We start from the raw sequence: 17,213 nt of genomic DNA, 5'->3' as shown, positions 1-17,213 counted from the left end.
CATCATTTTGTACTAGAATGTCATGCTGATTATATGTATTGTTTCAAACACTTTCTCGTGCCTGCTTCCCTTTGCTGTTCTGTGTGCATGGAGAAGATGATGGACTCGACATGCTTCCAGGCTTCTCCCATTGCAGAAGGAGTACAGCTGCACTTATCTTACCCTTTCTGTGTAAGTAACGTATTTCACTCAGCAAAATGATGCCGTGGCAGTTTTAACTTAGCTGAAATAACTTCTTCCAGAGCCTACTGCTGTCTAAAAGCACTTGCATTATTGCTCTCTAATGATAACTTTCCTGTTGGCTACTTCAGGTGTGTCTGTTCCTGGGCCAGCATTGCCCGTGAGCTTAGCCCGTGGTCCTCTGCCACTACAGTAACTTCTGTTAGGATTAGAGCCAGCAACCGTGTTTCCTCTCCCTCAGCTTTGATTTGCTAAACGGAATTCTTCTGGTCTCCCGTTGCCCGCTAGGCATTTCATTTTTTGAGAAACAAAAACATTTGAGAAACATCTCAACATTTCCTGGGCCATGAATAATACTGAACACGGAGAGGCAAGGGAGCCCCGAACTAAATACACATTTACAGTTCTTCTGTTGAAAGACTTTCCGTTTCTCATCCCACTTTCTGGTATGTTTTTGCCTGCAAAAGGGCAAGCTGACACAGTCCGCACCTCCTGTGAAACTAAGGAACACTCAGTGGTTGTACTCCACGGATCCTTCCTTGCTATTTGTGAAGTAGAACTGTATCTGACTCTACTCTTTTGTGTATATGCCTCATTTGGATGAAGTTACTAGGTAGGCACCAAGCTGCAGCACAATTGGGACTGATTGTTCTTGTTCCTTTTGATCAGGAAAATCTGGATACGTACTGCCAAGGAAAGCAACAGGAAGAAACTCAAGAACCCGAGGCAGAAATTGTCGGTTAGTTCTGGCTTTCCGTTTTCTTCCCCGTGTTGCAGCCCAGAGCCTCACCTAAAAGGGAAACGAGCTGAACTACTGCCTCTTGTTCTGCTCTTCATAATTCCCTATTGCCGCAGAGCTTGCAAGCCATAGGCATGGCCTCCACATGGGCCTCCCTGCCCTTGTGAACTCTGTGCAGATGGTCAGCAAAGAGAACGGGTCCTTTCCCCAAATGCTTACGAGCTAAGGCAGGGCAGAAGTCAGCAGCTGGCTCTAGACAGGCGGGGAACACAAAGAAAGGGAGAGTCTGACTCCGAGTGGTAAGCAGGGATGATGTCAGCACTAGCCTGTTCATCAGGGTTCATGGCTTTTGAGCAGCATCACGGGAATTTTCAGGAAGCAAGGTAGACCACTGGATGTGTAGGAAAAGCTCCTGCCGAGTACAGAGATCGGCCGAATGTAGCGCTTCTGCGTTTGTGTGTTGCGCAGGTAGCTGATGGAAGCTGTTGTGAGGGCCCGTTTGCCATCGGGGGCTGTCGTATGCAGTGGGAAATAGGATGAGGAACGAGGATAAGTCATGAAGGGCCTTAGTAACTTTGCATTGGATGAGCCAGAGGACACTTGAAGGTTTTCAGGAGAAGGCAGTTGCTTGTAGAAAGCTGCTGAAAAGCGTGCCTTGACTGGGAGGTGAGAGTATGAGGCAATTCTTTCATGGGCAAAGTGAAAACTCTGGGATTCTAAGGGCAAGACATTCCTGCATCTCTGATGAAAGAGGAGAGTGCTAGAGGGTGAGGGAGGGGGGCTGGTAGAAACCCCAGACTCCTTTCCCTGTTTTCCTTGTGCTCTGCCTGTGTGCCCCATGCAATTTTTATCTCCATCATTCAGAAAGCAGAACTACTGTTTTGGTTCAGACAAGGAAAAGGCAATGCTAGCCAAGGAATAGAATGAAATTACTCGGAGTGGGTAAGCTGGCCATTGAAGAGGCCACGTCCATTCCTTACCTGGCATCCAGCTATTAATGTGAGAGGGTATTAGTACGAGCTTGCTAGGTAGGGATGCTCCATGTTTGGCATTCCGACCATCTTTCACAGAAGAATTTCCAGTTCCTAAACAGAAGCTCCTGGCATAAACTTTCTCTGTAGGCATCAGACTCCTTTTTTCTCGTTGGGGAACTTCCCTGTTATTGCCCGTGGCAGAGCTATGGCAGAGGCAAGATCTGAAACCACAGAAGCAGATGAAGTCTTGCTGCTGTCAGGACATTCCAAAAATGTCCCGGAAGCACTACCTCGCAATACTGAGAGGGAACTTTCTGAAATAGCTCTTCTCATGGTAGCTGCCTCGTTGCTCAGCAGAATGTGGCCCCTTGTTACGCTCATGGAGGCTGGTGACAAGTCACCCAGCAATTCCACCAAGGCCAGACCTTTGCCCATGACCTATACGCACGCTCCTCTCTGCTGATTCCGAGTTTCTGGAATGTGTCATGCACAAATGGCTCTGGAGCTTTGGCAGCGTTTCACATCTTGCGTGTCATACCCATGCTGGTAACAATAAAACCCATCGCTATCTGTGTGGTACCTTTTGGGAGTAATACAACTTGCAGCAGTGTTTGAAGAGTTCAGTGTTGGCGACGTTGTAAAGGTTCTGCTCTAACCAGCTCATCAGAAGAAGGTGAAGAGCAAGAAGATGAAGAAGGCAAAGATACGTGCAGGGGCTATAGGCTTAGAGAAAGGAAGGATCTTGTATGCTCTCAGTAGGTTATATGTGCAGTTTCTCTGCAGGGTTGATTTCTTGTGTATAGGGGGGACAGAAGTTCTTGAAGGAAACTGTATAGGCACCAGGAATGATATCTTAGATACTGTAATTACAGGGTCACCAGAAGAAGATGAAAACCGAAAGGCGGCAGATGGCAAAGACCCTCCAAAGCAGTATAGCCTTCGACCAAGGCAAACTGCCATATGCTATCGAGAGCCACTGGAATGTAGGTTATGGGCACAGTTTCTCTGCAGGGCTGATTTCTTGTGTGTAGGGGGACAGAAGTTCTTGAAGGAAACTGTATAGGCACCAGGAATGATATCTTAGATACTGTAATTACAGAGTCATCAGAAGAAGACGAAAATCAAGAAGAGGCAGATGGCAAAGACCCTCCGAAGCAGCGTAGCCTTCGACCAAGGCAAACTGGCATATGCTGTCGAGAGCCACTGGAATGTAGGTTATGGGCAGTTTCTCTGCAGGGCTGATTTCTTGTGCATAGGGGGGACAGAAGTTCTTGAAGGAAACTGTATAGGCACCAGGAATGATATCTTAGATACTGTAATTACAGGGTCACCAGAAGAAGATGAAAACCGAAAGGCGGCAGATGGCAAAGACCCTCCAAAGCAGTATAGCCTTCGACCAAGGCAAACTGCCATATGCTATCGAGAGCCACTGGAATGTAGGTTATGGGCACAGTTTCTCTGCAGGGCTGATTTCTTGTGCATAGAGGGGAGAGACGTTCTTGAAGGATACCATATAGGCACCAGGAATGATATCTTAGGTACTGTAATTACAGGGTCAACAGAAGAAGATGAAAATCAAGAAGAGGCAGATGGCAAAGACCCTCCGAAGCAGCGTAGCCTTCGACCAAGGCAAACTGCCATATGCTATCGAGAGCCACTGGAATGTAGGTTATGGGCACAGTTTCTCTGCAGGGCTGATTTCTTGTGCATAGAGGGGAGAGACGTTCTTGAAGGATAGCATATAGGCACCAGGAATGATATCTTACGTACTGTAATTACAGGGTCAACAGAAGAAGATGAAAATCAAGAAGAGGCAGATGGCAAAGACCCTCTGAAGCAGCGTAGCCTTCGACCAAGGCAAACTGGCATATGCTATCGAGAGCCACTGGAATGTAGGTTATGGGCACAGTTTCTCTGCAGGGCTGATTTCTTGTGCATAGAGGGGACAGAAGTTCTTGAAGGATACCGTATAGGCACCAGGAATGATATCTTAGGTACTGTAATTGCAGGGTCATCAGAAGAAGATGAAAACCAAAAGGAGGCAGATAGCAAAGACCCTCCGAAGCAGCGTAGCCTTCGACCAAGGCAAACCATCATATGCTCTCGAGAACGATTGGAATGTAGGTTATAGGCACAGTGTCTCTGCAGGGCTGATTTTCTGCATTTAAGGGGGATATCAGTTCTTGAATGACAGTGTAGATGTGTGCACACAAATAAGAAATGTTATGTAGGTTCTGGAAGTACAGGGTTGTCCAAAGGGGGTGAACACCCAGAAGGCGAAAGTGGCGAGGATACTCGGAAGCAGCATAACCTTCACCCAAGCAAAACCGTGGTGCAGGATCAAGCTGCACTGCAAAGTGCGATATTCACAGAGCCTCTCTGAAGGGCCAGTTTCTTGTGTATAGGTGGGGCATAATTTTGTGAACAAAAATCTATACACCTGCGCACCACGGTTATTTCAATTCCTTGCCTTCATTCTGCAAGTAAAAACCCCCACGGTTTTTCGTAGATGCCTGGTTAGAACTCAGTTTCTTCCTCTACTTGTTGTTTACAGCTTGCAGTACCTTCTTGGGGTTTCACTGCTCTGCTCTTATCAAGGTTTCACAGAATAAGCTTTGCTCTTTCTGTAGCTGAACTTCCCAAGTTTAAAAGAAAGATGTCCACGCAGAAGTAAAACAAATGACCTGTGTGTCCTCAAAAGCATAGTAGCAGAGCCCGCTTGCTTTTTGTGCTCTGTTCTGACTTTCAGTTCTCCTTCAGAAGTAGGTGTGCATTTAGTTCACTTGCCCTAATGCCTTGGTAAAAAACACTGAGAACTTTCCTCTGGTCTGGAGTTCAAGATGGTGAATCCCATCCCACTTCCTGCCTTGTTGACGAACCAGCTGTACCTGAAAAGCATGTGATGTGCAATATTCTTGTAAATGTTTTGCTTTCAGCGGAGTTGGGAGAAGCTAAGACATTTTGTTCAGGGCCGTCTTCTTCTCCCACACAAGGAGCTACGTCTACATGTGCTCGGTCACAAAGCCCTGTCGGCAAAAGACCAAACAGGTTGGTGGGCGTACAGCTAGTGACAGCTCTTGTTTATCGGCAGTGGTGTCACTCCCAGCACCGAGTAATGGAACAACCGTAACCCTTGTAACCGTGCCAGTCCGACCTCAGTATAGAGGCGGCAAGATTTTTTTCTTTGGGAGAGGTGATCCTCAGCCTTAGAGAGACTTCCACTAGCCAGCAGTTTTCAGGAAGGCATGCTTTGGGGGCCAGTGATGAGACGATTCTGGAGAGAGTGGCTGAGATTCTGCAGCTGAAATCATAGAATCACAGAATCAGTAATGTTGGAAGGGCCCTCCAGAGATCATCTAGTCCAACCTCCCCGCTCAGCAGGTCACCTAGAGCATGTAACCTTTGTGTTCTGCACTTGAAGCCAGAATCCCCTTCCAGAAACCGTCACTAGACGATTTCATTGTGAAGTACAGAAATGATTTTCTTGACGCATGTAGGCAACTTACTTAGAGGGAGAGTCTGTGGATAAATGTTCATGTATTTTTAGTTGCTTCTGGCACACGATTCAAAGTAGCTTCATTTCATTCAACATACAAGTGGAGGTGAGTTCTTGTTCCTATGGGAAATTCCACACAGCTGTGTTCTGCTTAGTGTAAATGAAGATGTTGGGAGCAATTGTGATTGTAAAGACAGCGCTGGCTATGACGCTCCGTATTCCCATGGTCCGTAGGGCATTAAATCGTCTGTATTTGTATCCAGTTTTGAATGCTGCCCGTTGTGTAGTCTGCACTGATTTTAAAGAAGACTGAGAACTTATGTCTAGATAGTCTTTTCCGTCGGCAGGCTGCTTGACGCAGGCGGTCCAGCCTGCTGAAAGCTCTGCATTTGCTTTCCAAGCTCTGCGTGACGCTGCGTGGTCTGCCTATGGCAGGGGGCAGAAGTCTACGGGAAGCAAAGGCAGGTGTGCTGGCCAGTCATGCTGGCCATTCCTTGTGCGGCTGCTTTGGGCAGCAGCTTTGAACATTAAGTGCAGAGGAAAGCAGGGGGCATAAGGGGGGCACTCCTAGACTATGGTGACTTTGCACTGCTCTGGCAAGCCATATGAAAATAAATCAGACTTGTTAGAAGCACTGTGGTGGGGGTTTTTCGGTCACTCAACTCCTGACACGTCTTTCCTCTTGGAACTGAGATCACTAGTTCTGCCTGGAAGCGTTCCGAAACAAGGAAGCTTCCCAACCAAGTGTTCATGGCCCTATTGCTGACAAAGGCTCTTTGGATTCCGTGAGCAGCTAGAGCACGGAGAATGACGGCTATTGCTGGGTCTGAGCACTTAGGGATGTAAAAATGATCACTCAGCTAGTCTAATGCCACACAGGCCCACCCGTCTTTCTTTACTCTTGGCTATTGAAGACAAATCAATTCCCATGACTATTTTACTTTCTGGGAAGTTTATGCAAGTTTGTAAGTGCTCCTGCCCTCCCTTGCCAACATGAAAGAAACCGGAATCCCTCCAGCTGCATGTTCATTCAGAAGGCGCCTTTCCCTTTCTCCTTCATTCACACCAGGTGTCTTCCCCAGAACTCTGGGGGAAAGGGATTTGAGAGAAATGGCAAGGATCCAAAGAAAACTGGAACAGATGTGGCTGATCCAGTCGCTCCAGTGCAAATAGATGGCTCAGTAAGTATTTGTCACTTATGGCTTTGGTGGGGACTTTTCCAGGGCTGATGAAATCTTTGCGTGCTGGGCTGTCTATGGCTGCCTCGGGTCACAGTTTTCTCTGAAGGAACTTCAAAGCTGTCCTCAGCATCTCCTTTCTGCTGGCAGATGACAATTTCTGATGAAGCCTTTCCTCGGGGGCAGCTTTCTCTAACCTACGAACTGTGTTCTGTTGAATTTCTCTTCAGGTGCGGTTTGATGGCGTGGGGGGTCTCTCTGACCACATTTCAGCTTTGAAAGAGATGGTCATTTTCCCGTTACTTTATCCGGAGTTCTTTGAGAGATTCAAACTGCGACCCCCAAGGTAACGGAAGGCGCATTAGAAGTGCACAAGCTAACGCCGCCGTGCTCAGGAGAATAGGAACCCGAGGTGTCCGTACAGCTGGGTGCTTCAAAAGTTGTGGTCACCCCTGCTGAGATTTTGCAGGGGTGTTAAGAAGTGATGTCTTCAAAATGGAACAAATCCGGACTGTATTAGGCAGACTCCTATGCCTTGCCATAGTTAAAGGCTTGGTGGCTGCTCTCTTACAATGAGAATCAGTCCTGTAAGCCTTAGGACTTCCAACTGAAACGTTGCTGCGCCTGTGATGCTTAGACTAAAATAAAAATAGTCTGCTTCTTACATAGTTATATTGGTTCTGTGCTGTGAGATGCAATCACTCACAGAGAGCTTACTGTTGGGGTGCATTCTTTTTAACATGAATGTGTTCTTCTCTTTGGGAGGAGGGGTAGTGTTCATTGATTTAATGGCTAAGAGAAGGCTGTTAGTGTCAAGTCTTGCCTCTTGTGAGAGCTTGCACCTGTTTTGACTTTTCTGCCACTTGAGCTCTGCCTGCTGCTACTCCTGGAAGTACTGGAAGTGTTTTAGTTAGGAGGAAAGGCTTGTTTGCTTTAGGGGTGGGGCTTGTAGTAGGCACTTTTTGGTGTTTTGGTCAGAGCCATGCAACTCTCTCCTTTTTCATTATTTATTTATTTATATTTTCATTTTTCGTTACAGAGGCTGTCTATTCTATGGCCCACCAGGGACTGGAAAGACCCTGGTAGCTCGGGCACTTGCTAACGAATGCAGCCAAGGCGACAGGAGAATTTCCTTCTTCATGAGGAAAGGCGCTGACTGCCTGAGTGAATGGGTGGGAGAATCTGAGCGCCAGCTCCGTTTATTATTTGAGCAGGTAAGGTGGAAATGTGCACTCTGTTGTGTCAGAGCGGTGCTGGAGTAGTTCTGTGCTGGATGTCTTCCTGGAGAACTCGGTCTTCTGCGTATTTGGTTGGTTTCTCCCACTGAAGTGGGAATGTTAGTGTTTCCTTTCTCAGTGTCATCCTGCTTTGGATCAGCGGCTTGGAATCTTGCAGGTGTGCTGGCAAAGACGTATCAATAAGCAGGAGAATTCACTAGATCAAAGATTCCCTCCTCCTCCTGCTCCCCTGCCATACTACACAGACACACACACAAAACAAAAAAAAACCACCCTCACCCCACCCCCCAAAAAACAAAAACAAACAAACAAACAAAAAAAACCCCAGCACATGGTCATTGAATCATTGCACTGGCAGCTTGCCTCCAGAGCCTGTAATTGAGTTACTGAAGGCCTGACTCTGCTCTCTGGTTGCCCAGCAGCTGTGCAAATTCCTGGAGCCATCTGTTCCCAGGAGCAGTCACAGCTGCTTGGCGCAGGCTGCTGGCTTCTGTTACTTGTGCCACTTACCCCTTTGTCTCAGAGAGCAGAGGTCCCTGATGGTGCTCTGAAAGTCCAGGGCTGGTGACTTTGCAGCCACAGTGTTTTTTCATGCCTGTCCCCTTTGAGTAGTGCTGTGTTCTACCTAGGCCACAGTTGCAGTATCTGCGCTTTCCTTCCAGGCCTACAAGATGCGGCCTTCAATTATTTTCTTTGATGAGATAGATGGTCTTGCCCCTGTGCGGTCCAGTCGCCAGGATCAAATTCATAGGTATGGCATTTTTCTTTCTTCTTTTCTCTTTCTTTTCTTCTGCATTTACACACAATCTGTTTGATTTCTGCAAAAAGAAGACCAGCCTGGTGCCTTTACATGACACACTAATTCATGCTGAAATCTTAGAGCACCATGATGCTCAGCCTCAGGTGATTTTACACACCGGAGCTGAAAAGCACGTGCTAAGCTGGGTGTCAGCACAAGGTCTCTGGTTTCCCTGTGTGCTGTTTGTTTGTCTTGACGTGAGTCCTTCCACTAACCAACATCTCATCCAGAAGAGCTTATCCTTTGGAGTGGCCACTGGAGAAAGTCATGCCGAATGGAGCAGCACTTCCCAAACCAGTGAATCAACCCTTGTTCTTTTGTTAGTTCTCTTGTCACAACGCTTCTGGCGCTTATGGATGGCTTAGAGAGCAGAGGAGAGATTGTGGTCATTGGAGCCACCAACAGACTCGACTCCCTAGACCCTGCTTTGCGGAGGCCGGGTCGTTTTGACAGAGAGTTCCTTTTCGCCTTGCCCAATAAAGAGGTAAGACCCCTTTTAGTCACCCTCCTGCTAATGTGGCCAAGTCTTTCTTTGCAAGACAACCGTGCACCCACGCAGTACCACAGAGCAGGGAAGAAGGGAAGAAATGGTGCCCACGTGTTTGTCTGCTCTCATGAGCAGCAGAGAGGGTAGCATGAAACAGAGTTATCGTATGATTTGCTCCTGTAGAAGTCATCTCAAAATCCCTCCTGTGATTAGTCCTTGTAGCAGGGAACACTTGAGTGCATCTCTGGCAAAGATCGGAGGTGAAACACAGGCAAAGCCTGACATTTTCTGGGCTAGCGCTTTGAGCCACAGTTTTCGTTCCTCTTGGTAGGACTTGTAGCAACTTGAAAGAGAGCGCTGGCACTACTTTGCAGAACAACCTGTGAGAACGGCAGACTTGATTAACTGATGAGTCCGTCACCATGAAGTTTTGCTGAATTGGAGAGGGTCTTCTCTGAGGATTTGAGAATCTTCTCTGAGGAATCTCTTTCCACCTAAGCTTTAGACTACCTTTTTTTCCCCCAAGAGCATTCAGTCTCATACCTGTGGAGACTCGCCTCTTTATAGATGCCGGAAATGCCTTTCGTTTGCTTCCTGCTCCTCACAAAGAGCTGAACGTGGCAAACTGAGAATCACTGAACTTGGGAGAGCAGGCAGTGCATTAAGAGAACTCTAAAGTTCCTGCCTTTCTAGCAGTGTAAAACTGGCAGTTATATGAACGGGAGAGTGTTTGTGGGGTTGTTTGTTTGTTTTTCCCTGAGAGACGAACGTAAAGCAAAACGCCATCGTTTTGTATGTAGGCTCGCAAAGAGATTCTCAAGATTCACATGAGAGCCTGGAGCCCTAAGCCGCTGGATGCATTTCTTGAGGAGCTGGCTGAAAAATGTGTTGGTAAGATCAAAAATGCATTGAGCACCTGCACGTGACTGCATGCTGAAAGAGTCCAAGCTTGTACCAGGCAGTAAGCAAGCCCCTGTGCCTTGCCACAGAATTTGCCCCTGAGCCGGCTGGCAGGACTTGGTTGCTACCACGGTGGCAGGTTCCTGTCCACTTGCCTTGTTTTGTCTCTCAGAACACCAAAGGGTTTGGGGGGCATCTTCCTCAGCAGCAAAAAGTTTGCTCTCACAGGGGCTTCCTAAGCACAGGATATCCAGCTGCAAACCCCATAAAGGAACTGCTCTGCAGAGCGGTAACTCTTTTCAAATCACCCGCTGAACAGTTCCTGTTTGGGCCGCAGACAGAGACTTGACAAGCTGCCCTTTGGCAGCCATGTCCCTGACTTCTTTGTGCTGCCTGAGACTGACATGACACTGCATTCTTGTCTTGCTCATTAGGATACTGTGGAGCCGACATTCAGTCTCTCTGTGCTGAAGCTGCCCTCTGTGCTTTGCGCCGACACTACCCACGGATATACACGAGTCGACAGAAGCTGCAGATAGACATCGCTGCCATTGAAGTAGCAGCAAGAGATTTTGCGGAGGCTCTGCGGAAGATTGCACCAGCTTCGCAGAGGGCTGTGGCTTCGCCCGCGCAACCGCTGTCAGCCGTTTGTAAGCCACTGCTTCAGAGGACTCTGGAGAGACTCCTAAAAGCGTTACAGAGAGTGTTTCCCCAGGCAGCGCTTGCACTAAAGAAGGACCAGCAGCCAGGTAGAACAGTAACATCACTGCCTTCAAATTCTGCCAAAGCAAACACTTCCAGCTGGTGCAGGCAGCAGAAACCAATCTTTCAGTCATGGTGGGATTGGTCTCAAACGGTAGAAACTTCTCGTTTGCCTATGCATGCCTTTACCTCAGGAATATCTGAAACAGAGTGCTGCCTAGCTTGTACTGCGGCTTCTGAAGCGCTCCATGCTTTGATCAATGGAGGTCACTGACTGGTTCTATGCTGATTGCTTGAGGCTGTCCTACCGCTACTATGAACTAGTGGAACTAAGGAGAGCTGCTAGATTCTTTCCTCTGGGTAAAAGAGAGGCAGAAAAGCACTGAGGAAAGGCAGGTGGAGAGGCGAGGGGGTTGGCAGAAACATGTCGCCTGAGTTGTCCACCTTCCGCTACCTCCTCCTCGAGTGACCTTTGAGAGGCTGCATTTAGAAGACACCCTGGTCTCTATATGCCAGCTCTGCAGTCCTCGGACAAATGGGCGTTTGCTGCCGCCCCGTTCCCTTAGTTGCCACTCGCTTACTGGGCTCCGGCTCCAGAAAGAAGTGACCTTGTTGGGTGCTTTAGGTGTCTAGCGTTCAGTGTGTGCCTGCCCAATGAAGGAAGACAAGACCCTGGCTTTCAGCACTCATTTCAAAGCTGTAGGAGTGCAAGGGAGGCAGGTGTGGGCTCTTCTGGACAGTTAACAAACCTCTCTTGTCTTTCAGATGGTGCAAATCCTATCTTAGGAAACGGCTGCATGTATAGTCATGAGGCGTCACCTTCAGGTTTTGCAGAGGAGCTGTTTCATCAAACGGCCAGTCCTCAAAAGGAAACGTTCCTTCACTTGAACAGGTAAATGTCTGTGTGCTTTGGATTGCAGTTCTTTGGCTTGCTGCGTCCTTGCCGGCGGTCTCGGCTGTGGAACTGGGAGGGGGGTAGACCCAAATGCTTCTGACAGGCGTGTTTCGTAAGAATAAAGCAAGAATCACTAACAGCCCATGGGGGAAAGGGTGCCTCAATGAGAATAACTGAATTAAAAAAATGTCTTGCAGTTCCATGTCCTTCCTGATCACAGAGCAGTTTCTCACCTCCTGTAGTGTGGAGAGTTATTTGAGGAGGAAAAAGCAAAAAGCAAGGAAAAAGGAGAAGGGACTGAACAGCTGTGTCTTTACTGATTACTTTGTTTTCAGAGTGCTTGCTTTCTTCTTGTTGTTCTAGAGATGCTTACTGCCAGCCCACGTGTTACAGGCCAAGGTTCTTAATAGCGGGAGAGCCCGGATGCGGGCAAAGTTCTCACCTGGCTCCTGCAGTAATACATGCGCTGGAGGAGTTTGCAGCTTACACGCTGGACCTGCCGGCTCTCTTTGTTAGTAGCACGTCGCCTGAAGAAAGATGTGCACAGGTATCTCTTCTCTCTTGCATTAACAGGAGTACTCTTCTAGCTGGGTACAGTTACAAAATGCAGCTAATACTGAGCTGGTAGCACTGCAGTCTATGTCGTAAAGGCAAGGACTCCCAGAACGCTTTATACTTGTGCACCTGTGTCTTTTGTTTACCTGGAGAAACTGAGCTAGAGTTAGTTGTGTTTAGCTCAAGGAGAGAGTAGGATGCAACATACAGGCTGAGTGCCGTTCTATTCCTTTTGCCTCTTGGGCAGGGAGCCGACTCTGTTGTTTGGCATCGCTGTATTTTCACAGGTTAACCCTTAGTAGAAGCACTTGAGAGCCGTGCAAGGGAGAATAGACGTGTTCCGTGGCTGGGGGCTCATCAGTCACAGAAAGGCAACATCTCCTTCTGGGTTATGTGACACTGGCATCCGTGGCCACCGAGCCGCAGTGCCTAACTAGTGCCCGGATATACTGCTGGTGCGTTCCATCCTGGAACAGCAACTGCCTGAGTGCTGGTCACCTGATCAGGTGCCCAAAGGTATTCAAGCCCAGAAAGGATGCTTGCCGCTCTGTTCATGGGGTAGATGCACTGCCACGTGGACTGGGCTGTAAGGAGTCACCTTACGTCTAAGCAGCTTGGAAATCAGGTCTCTTTCTAGTCTTGTGGCTTTCTTCCAACCTTTTCCCATCAGGCACTGGTATTTTGTAGCATGTGTTGACTGATAACGGTGTTGCTTCTTAGCAGCTTATTCTGTGTGGTTCAGAATTCTTATGCAAACTCCCATTTGCATTAGTTGATCCGAGAAGCCCAGAGGACAGCGCCAAGCATCCTTTATGTGCCTCGTATCCACGTATGGTGGGAGGCTGCTGGCGTCACACTGAGAGCTACGTTTACAACGTTATTGGAGAACATTCCAGCATATGCTCCAGTTTTGTTGCTTGCAACGTCAGATGTACGTCACGCAGAGCTCGCCCAAGAGGTATTTCGATTGCTGCTTTTCCTGCTTTTTTCTGTCTCGGTGGAACTTGCCTCTCCAGTAAGCACCTGGCTACTGCGCTGCCCAGAGCAGAGGGATCCTGATGTTACCAGGGCAGCCTGCCTGAATCTTTGGAAATTTGCTTAGGCAGTAATCACTACTGAACATGTTTGTCTACCAGACTTTTGAAGTCAAGAGCTTCCCTTTGACCCAGCCTTCTCCACCCCTATGGCCTTCTCAGACAGATGCCTGAATTCCCTCCTGGACAATAATCCCCGTGACTTCCACACAGTTATTGACCTGCTTAGTCAAGCGTACGCAGTGCTTGCATTGTAAAGGGTAAAAAACATGCTTTCTAAAATGATTTCTTGCGACAGCCTGCCGTTTCCAAAGGCGGCTGTTACACTGTTAACAGCGGCAATTAATTTAGACTTTCCATGCCTCAACAGAAATGATCATTCTTATTTCATGCAGGCCAAAGAGTCCTTCAAAGATGATGTTTTAGGATGCCACGGAAGCCTATGAAAAATCTAGGCCTACTTGAAGGCCAAGTAGCTGACTTGCTGTAGCTTCTCTTGTACTCAAATCATTAGCCAGCCTATTCCGAAAAGGCACTCATGTTCTTGGAGGTGAACCTGAATTTCTGTAGCCTTATATCTGCAATGTCTTTCCTCCTCCCACCTAAGGTCCGAGATTTATTTTCTGAGGCTTATGGAGAAGTTTTCCATGTCCAGTTGCCGGACGAGGAAGAAGGCAGAAAGTTCTTTGAGGACTTGCTTTTAAATCAAGCTGCTCAACCTGCTGCCTCCAAAAGGAAAGCAGGTGAGGAGCGTTTACAAGGAGGGCTTTGCTTACTGTTATGGGAGCAGCCATTTGGCATTTGTCTGGGCAACAGATTGTCGAGCAATAACTTTTAGAAGGCTTGCATGCTTTAGTGTGCTTTGAGTACTGCTGTCTAAAACACCTTCTGGCTGACTGCAGCTTGTCAGGAACACGGCGTACAGCCTGCAGCATCTCCACCGGAGCCTCGACTGCCAGCAGAGGAGCAAATGAAACAGTTTGAGGAGCAAGCAGAGGAGACATTGCCAGCAGGGCCTCTACCTTCCCATACACCCTTCCCAAGTGGCAAGTGGCATTTTTTTTTTTTTGCCTTTCCTGCATAAGCTGCTAATGCCATTGCTACCCTCCCTGTTCTCACTGCAAACTCCCTCTTTCCCATGATGCTTTTGCTTCCTTTTCCTCTTCCTTTCCTTCCGACCTGCCTCCCCTGCGCCCAGACAGAGAGCAGTGTCTCGCCCTGTGATTTCCAGTTCAAAGGATTAGACCTGCCAACTCAAGTGGCAAAAAGAGGGGAGCAAGAGTAATAGCTATCTGAAGACAAGACCATTGTTTCTTCCCTGCCCTCTGCTTTTCCCATGAGAAGGACAGCAGGGATCAAGGGGCTGGGCTTTCTCCCCGCTAAGGCCCAGGGTATGACATTGTGTGACAGCTCCTTATCCTGCTGGCAGGACTGGGAATTCCGTCACTGGTTTCATCCATGAGTTTTGGGCAATGTTCAGTGAATGCCAACATTGGTGTCTTATCCTGGAAGGCATAAGCACAAGGTTGGTTGTAAAGCAAGTGAACTGAATCTGCAAGCATACGAGCAGTAAGTGCTTAAGGAGCATTTCCCCTTCTCCAGCAAGTATTCCCTTAAGACTGCCTCTTTAATTCTTCCCACCGTTGAAGAAGAGCTTGCGTGCAGTGGCTCTTCAGCTTCTCCTCTACATTAGTTCCTGCAGTAAGACAGTAAGCAACCTGTCCTGCTGAGATAAGCTTCCTTTGTGGTAAAGCGTTCTGCCTGAAGTCTGAGCTGTCCATAAAATCCTGCAGCTGACTATTCTGTGAATGACATTCTGTAATCCGTTCCTCTTCTTTTAAAATCAAAAGGCCAAATGACCCCCTTCCCTTGCTCCCCCTTCTTTCTCAAGGTGCCTATGTAGTGGGACAGCACAGGGCTACTTCAGTGCCCTTGGTCCCTCTCCTGGTACTCCACGTCAGGTGACGATGCTAGAATTGAAGGAAGGACTGCATCGGTAATGTTTTGGTTTGCGCTTTCTGATGTCCCTGTGCAGCTGTATCAAGCAGAAAACGCAGAAGCAACGCATCACCGTCAGTCAGCCTAGCAGAGAAGAGGAGGAGATTCCCATCCAGCGAGGAGAATGAGACTCACGTCTGTTTAAGGGTAGGTTCGAGCTGACCGCTCTGCCTTTGCTTCCTGATCTGCTTCAGACACTTGAGCTGTTCTGCCAGCACGGCTGTACACATGTAGGCAGCTCCTGGGTCAAGAGAAGGAGCTGGGGAGGCTCCTGTTTGCAGCTGTCCGCAGCATTTCCAGGAGACCTGTGGCCTCTCTCCCAAACAGTGCCTCATACTGCAGCAGTACGATCTAATCAAATGCAGTCGTGACTTTGCTGCGGCAGCCTCTACCCCTTACTGTGCACTGGGCCACAGCAGTTGCTGCTGTTCTGGAAGAAGTTGCTTTGCCGTTAGGATCGTTCATGGGATAGACTGGGAAGTAACACAATGCTAGGCTTGTAACACAGCCTAAGGCTTGCTTTTTCCCTCGGAGGTAGGACCAATTCACCCATTTCTTTCCCCCCAAAATCCAGTGCAATCTGTAGTTTTGTTCTTGAAGTTTCACTCGTATTGTATTTTGCAGAAAAAGAAAGCAGGATGCGAGTTGTGTTAGACTGTCCTGGTTTAGTTACTGACGATACCCAGAGCCTGTTTGAAAGAGCTCATGCGCTCTTGCACTTGTCTTGTCTCCCTTCCTCCTTCAGCAACTGCTGAGTGCTGCTGCTGGGATAACAAAGAAGTTCAGCATCTTTCACCGGGAAAAACTACATGTTATGCTCAGCCAGTGTATTTTCCGGCACCGACAAGACGACGACAAGACTCAGTTAATAGAAGTAGTATTTCTCACGGCACTTCCGATCGCTGTTACACCGCTCCTGCACGGGTACAGTGTGGGTATCGTGTCTTCATCTCAATCTTCGTCTCTTTACCGCATAGTAGTCCGTGTAATATCGGAGTGGTTCATCTCTGCCTGGGAGAACGCGGTGCATGCTGCAAAGCCGTTGTTGCGTTTGGCATGGCTGTTGGCAGTTTCAGCAGGGCTAAGACCGAGCCGGAAGACAAGGGATTGCACGCACACAGCCCTTTCAAAGCAGTTCACCCTGGAAGTTGTGAACAGCTTTTCTGTCGGGCCTCTCCTTGGGGAGGGGGCTGTGAAAGAAGGGCCCTGGTCTCCGTTTGTCACTACCCCTTCCTCCCCTTGCCGGCAGGCAAGCATCATAAGGAGCTGGGAAGAGATTTTTCTTTAGTGCCGCCACCATAACTCTTCTAGACTAGCACGTGCGAGCGTCTTGAATTGCGCACAAAGGGAGATTTCTGCCTCGGCTGGTGCTAGATAGGCCAGAAATTCCGGCTTCACGTTCAAGAGCCAGGAGGCAAAATTGGTTGTGCCTCTGCAGTTTGCCTTGAGAAGAGGAGGTCCCTTCTCCTAAGCCCTGCTCGTCTCCATCCCGTCTCGCACACCTGACAAAGAGGATGTCTCTCCTCAGCACACTTTTTGCAAGCACTGCTGATCCAGGCTCCCTCTCTTCCTCTGCTTGGGACACGTGGGGGTGCCTCTAAAGCCAGAGGGGCTAAAAAGACATTGTGATGGTTTCAGCACACCTAGTTGCCCTGTATTCTTTCTTTTTTAGGAAATGAAGAAGGAAATTGGAACGTTCCTTGGTGCCAACTAGTGTGAGCTTCTGAAGACTGACTCCAGCTCCGTGATGTTTTGTTTTAGTTGTATGCTGCCTGCTTCTCTGGGCCTGATTCAGTCACGAGAGCTTTGGCTCCATAAAGACTTGTTTATTGTGAGGGCATCAGCACACTGGAGCAGATTGCCCAGAGACGTTGCGTAGTCTCTACCCTTGAAGCTGTCTGGATGGGGTGCAGGGCAACGTGCCTGGTGTGACCCTGCTTGAGCAGGGGGGTTGGACTAGCTGATCTCCAGAGGTCCCTTCCAATCGCAACCATTCTGTGCGGCGCGATTCTGTTTATATATATAACATGTATATATG

The 17,213-nt window shown here is 48.4% G+C and overlaps 1 protein-coding gene across 1 annotated transcript; it reads left to right on the top strand.

The window, feature by feature from the left end:
- Nucleotides 1-2,801: 2,801 nt before the first annotated feature.
- Nucleotides 2,802-16,889, top strand: LOC134143731 (ATPase family AAA domain-containing protein 2-like). The gene is made up of 19 exons (XM_062582023.1): nt 2,802-2,876; nt 2,993-3,103; nt 3,219-3,329; nt 3,447-3,557; nt 6,472-6,570; nt 6,798-6,913; nt 7,607-7,781; nt 8,468-8,556; nt 8,929-9,088; nt 9,892-9,982; nt 10,426-10,740; nt 11,459-11,585; nt 11,952-12,135; nt 12,916-13,101; nt 13,785-13,920; nt 14,080-14,223; nt 15,213-15,322; nt 15,921-16,160; nt 16,848-16,889. Exons 1-19 carry the CDS (start codon nt 2,802-2,804, stop codon nt 16,887-16,889), a joined length of 2,622 nt encoding a protein of 873 aa, XP_062438007.1.
- Nucleotides 16,890-17,213: the final 324 nt, after the last annotated feature.

This window comes from Rhea pennata, chromosome 8 (genome assembly GCF_028389875.1).
Source record: "Rhea pennata isolate bPtePen1 chromosome 8, bPtePen1.pri, whole genome shotgun sequence".
Lineage (NCBI taxonomy): Eukaryota > Metazoa > Chordata > Aves > Rheiformes > Rheidae > Rhea > Rhea pennata.
This window is presented reverse-complemented; position numbering and strand designations above follow the sequence as displayed.

Bases quoted from the DNA above. Each gene is read 5' to 3' on its own strand.
- LOC134143731 (XM_062582023.1), top strand. From the start codon at position 2,802: ATGGCAAAGACCCTCCAAAGCAGTATAGCCTTCGACCAAGGCAAACTG. The intron at 7,782-8,467 runs GTAAGGTGGAAA...CTTTCCTTCCAG, and splicing joins TCCGTTTATTATTTGAGCAG to GCCTACAAGATGCGGCCTTC. The intron at 16,161-16,847 runs GTAATATCGGAG...TTTCTTTTTTAG, and splicing joins TTTACCGCATAGTAGTCCGT to GAAATGAAGAAGGAAATTGG.